Genomic DNA, 1,029 nt, shown 5'->3' with positions numbered 1-1,029 from the left:
GCGTGCACTAAAGGTTTGTATACGTACTGTGCACTAAATTACTGTGAATATTAATGACTATTTAATTATGACTATCGTGATAGAAAATTTCAGTAGCGCCCCGTCCCGGAGAAATTTGACAGTAATGTCTGCAAGCGTCTCTAACAACTCTCTTTGCAGCTTTCATGTCGACGGGATGATACTAATCTAAAATAATATAACGCTATGTTATATTCTATCGATCCATAATTCCGCCGATAAGCGGCCTTGACTTCAAGGAGATTCTTTGTGTAGTTTAACGTTATTATAGAAATAATATACGTTATTATTACGTGCAACGTTATTATGGAAGCAGACACAGCCGATTCACATATTGGTCAGGCCATGCATCCCGTGCTGACGTCACACTTTCTGTGCTGACGTCACGTTACCCGTGCCGTGGGTGTGTCACTGTCACGCCTATCGAAGCAAATGTACAAGCTTTACTCGTAACGAAACTATTCATGAAGAGATAACGGTGGCAGGAATGAAGTAACTCGCAGTGACGTAAAATCATTTAAAATAAAATAACGAACGGCAGTGTTACGGAGGTGTTAACTCTCCGCTCATAAAAATGTACATGTTAAGATTCCTTTACGTCTGTTTGTTCCTGGGTTAGAGTAGATTGGAGCTAACGTACATTCGGTCGTGAATCAGTGATGTACCCGTAACTGTATATACTCACTCTACATATATGCTCTAGAACGATTACGCTGTTAAAATACGTTTTGGAATTCTAACATGTACTGTATTGGCACATTAACTCCTAGGTAATAATGTGGATCTTTAGATAATTATACTTCTGTGTAATGTTTTTTTCTTTTTCTTTAGAGGTAACATTTTGAAATTCCCACAATAACTCCTACTTTACATTGGAAATTTTTACATTAATCTATCCAGTTAGTGTTGAAATGTATACATTAATATACCTAGTTAGTGTCGAAATGTTTGCATTAATCTATCTAGTTAGTGTTAAAATGTTTACATTAATATACCTAGTTAGTGTCGAAA

The 1,029-nt window shown here is 36.5% G+C and overlaps 1 protein-coding gene across 1 annotated transcript in view; it reads right to left on the bottom strand.

Annotated features, from left to right (window-relative positions):
* Positions 1-401: 401 nt before the first annotated feature.
* The window catches only part of LOC106807862 (thyrotropin-releasing hormone-degrading ectoenzyme-like), a 12,252-nt gene continuing 11,624 nt past the window's right edge, over positions 402-1,029 (bottom strand). The window contains exon 10 of the mRNA XM_014810349.1: positions 402-438. Within this exon, the coding sequence (XP_014665835.1) occupies positions 402-438 (37 nt within the window). The remainder of the gene's footprint in view (positions 439-1,029) is intronic.

This window comes from Priapulus caudatus, unplaced genomic scaffold, assembly GCF_000485595.1.
Source record: "Priapulus caudatus unplaced genomic scaffold, Priapulus_caudatus-5.0.1 Scaffold238, whole genome shotgun sequence".
Classification (NCBI taxonomy): Eukaryota; Metazoa; Priapulida; class Priapulimorpha; order Priapulimorphida; family Priapulidae; genus Priapulus; species Priapulus caudatus.
Note: the sequence above shows the minus strand (reverse complement) of the source record. Positions and strands in the feature narration are given on the sequence as shown.